The 2888-nt window shown below is 60.6% G+C and overlaps 1 protein-coding gene across 1 annotated transcript; it reads left to right on the forward strand.

Moving 5' to 3' along the window:
• Positions 1-36: 36 nt before the first annotated feature.
• Positions 37-498, forward strand: EMIHUDRAFT_122627 (gamma tubulin; the record flags this gene model as incomplete). Its single annotated transcript, XM_005788084.1, has 1 exon — positions 37-498. A coding segment is annotated over one exon (462 nt), but the record flags the coding sequence as incomplete, so codon positions are not given.
• Positions 499-2888: the final 2390 nt, after the last annotated feature.

Below are 2888 nucleotides of genomic sequence, written 5' to 3' on the forward strand. Positions count from 1 at the left end.
GGCCGCGGCGAGCGGGGGCGCTCCCCCCCGGAGCAGGCGGCGCTGCGCCCCCTCTGGCGGCTGCGAGCGCACATGGCCTTTTGGGTCGACTCGCTGCAGTACTACCTGCAGGTCGACGTGCTCGACGTGGGCTGGCAGGCGCTGGCCGCGGCGGCGGCGGAGGAGGAGGACTTCGAGGCGCTCGCGGCGGCGCACGAGGCGACGCTCGCCTCGCTCTCCTCGCAGTGCTTCCTGCAGGCCGGCTCCGTCTCGGCGGCGCTCCACTCCCTCTTCCAGCTCTGTCTCGCGCTCTGCCGGCTGGCCGAGCTCGCCGACACGGGGCTGCGGCAGCCGGCGGAGTGGGCGGCGCAGGTGGACGCAATCGCGCGCGAGTTTGAGCGGCAGACCTCCTTCCTCCTCGCCCACCTCTCGAGCCTCGCCAGCCCGCAGGCGTCCCCCCACCTCAGTCAGCTGCTGCTCCGGCTCAACTTCAACGGGATGTTCCGGGTTGGAGGGTGACGTAGCGCGTAGGTTAAAATGTTCGTAACTGGTTGGGTAGTAGTCTAAGTTCTGAGCCTCGAGGCTGGACGGGTCTAAGTGTGGCTAGCCACGCTGGAGTGCTTGCGCGGTCTAAGATCAGCGGGAGCCTCTTACATCGGCTAAGTCGGCCGTGGCACGGCCTGGGGCCAGGAGGCTCCCACCGTGATCAACGATACGGCGCAGCCCCCAAATTTTCTTCGCCTGCGGAGGGCGATGGATCCTCTTCATGCTTAGCAATCGCCGCCTCAGCATCCTCCTCTTCCGATTTTCGTTGCTGCTCCTTCATTCTTGAGCGACGTCTAGCCAAACAGTTCTCACATGACACGAAGCTCCTCAAGCTTAATCAAACGCGTGACGGTGAAGCCTGTGTGTGCTGGTCCTCTTTGAACGATCCGCGCGTGAGGTAGCATAGGGCCTTGTTGGCAGCAGCCAGCTTGTTGCGCTGCTTCGTTGCGATGAGCTGATTGGGATCGCAGAAGTGCATGCCAAGCACCGCCACGATCTTGAAGCAGAACACATCGCAACCGCATCGTCCGCACCATCGGCATGCCGCGCCCGCCGCTTCGCCGCAGCCGCCTTAAGGCACGCATAGCGGCAGCACATGGTACGGTGCGCGTACTTGAGCAGGCGTTGCGCGCCGTGAGTAGCGCACCCTTGGCCCTGGGACAAGGCGATATGGCGTCGTGCGCGGCATACGTTGGTCGGGACGCGTCCAGGTATTTTTCGGGTAAACCTGGAGGCTTTTCAGGTATACCCGGGTTTTGCCCGGAGTTGGCCTTATGTCGTCTAAGTTCGTGGCCCCCGACCATACAGCGTCTAAGTCCGAGCCCGGCTCCGTGTGGGGGCTAAGTTGAGCGCTCGCTCGCTGCAGAGGCTAAGTGTAGAGCGACCCTCTAGCCCTACTACCCAACCATTTGTTCGTAAATTTCTAACAGCACGTGCCAGTCCGCGCCTAAAATAAATAAATAAAACGGACACCTCTACTGTGAGATGGGTAAAAAGGAACAGGTCCCCGCCCGTGCGATCTTTGTGCAGGGTGCTTTCTCGTTTGTGCGGGTGTGGCGTCGGCGACTAGCCGGGGTCGTCCCCTTCACGATGGGGGGGACTAGCACTAGCCGTCTTCCACATGGTCCCTCGGGTCCCTGCTGCTCCTAATCTCTTTCGTACTCGATTCGTACATCCTCCTGTGCTGATCTCCGCAAAGTCCTGCTCTCCTTCCCTCGTCTCGCCGCCTGCCAACTCCCCCCCGTCGTCTCTCGTCTGCCCTGCGTTGTCTGGCGACTGGTTGGTCCTCCAATAGCCGGTTGAGGTCGCCGCCCTCCTCGTGCCTCTTCCCAACGTTACAAACACAAACACAATCTCTCTCTCCCAACGTTCCCTCGCTCGGCGGCCGATGCCGTCTGCTCTGACTCCCCCGTCCCCGGGTCTTCCCTGCTCCGCGCCTTTGTCGCCGCGTTGAATTCTTTTTCGCACGACACTGGGCACGGGACTGGCGCGGACTGGCACTAACACAGGTACACTACTCTTTTTTTTCAATGTATGTGGCTCTTACGTACATTCCCCTCTCCACAACCCTCGCCCAGGGATCTACAACGCTGTCTTTAAGGTCCGACCTGTGGGCTCTGCCTGCGCTCGGCACCGGGCACCGCCTCGGTATACAAAATGCGCCTTGGCCTGTCCGAGGGTTTCCGGCAACCCAGAGGGAAACCAGAGGGTCCCCAGCACTTTGCGTTTCCGGAAGTTTCCAGGGAAACCAGAGGGTGTTTGGTGCTCCATTCTGTTTCTCTCGAGTTTCCCCTCGGGAAACTCGCGAGTTTCCCTGAGTCTGAGAGCTGGTCTGGGGCAAAATCTGGGGCAAAATTGAGGAAATCGGCACGATACCCAGGTATTTTCCAGGTATACCGGGGTTTTCCAGGTATACCCGCAAAATACCCGGTATTTTGCCGATTTTGGCCCCAAAACAGCCTCAGACACGGCTCAGAGCCCCCCCAAAATGACGAATTCCACGGAGTTTCCCCGGGGTTTCCCGAGGAAACTAGAGGGTGTTGTAGGGAAACGAGCAGGAAACACGGAAAGGAAACCAGGTAGGGTGCGAGAGGAAACCCTCGGACAGGCCAAATATGCGCCTGCGGGCGGACCCTTACAGATCACTAGTTTCACTCGGATTCACTCCTATGCACCTTCGGTGAGGGTACATTGGCGCGTAAAAGGAGAGTCACGGAATCGCGCGCGCCTCCACCAGGAAGGGCTACGCAGTATCCCTGACATCCCCTGGGATCCTGCCACTGAAGGCGGAGGGTTGGGACTCAAACGGCTTGGGTTGCTACAGGTACGGAGGGGACCTCAACGTCCTGTAGCCGCCCGCGGCG

This window comes from Emiliania huxleyi (genome assembly GCF_000372725.1).
Source record: "Emiliania huxleyi CCMP1516 chromosome Unknown EMIHUscaffold_1384, whole genome shotgun sequence".
Lineage (NCBI taxonomy): Eukaryota > Haptophyta > Isochrysidales > Noelaerhabdaceae > Emiliania > Emiliania huxleyi.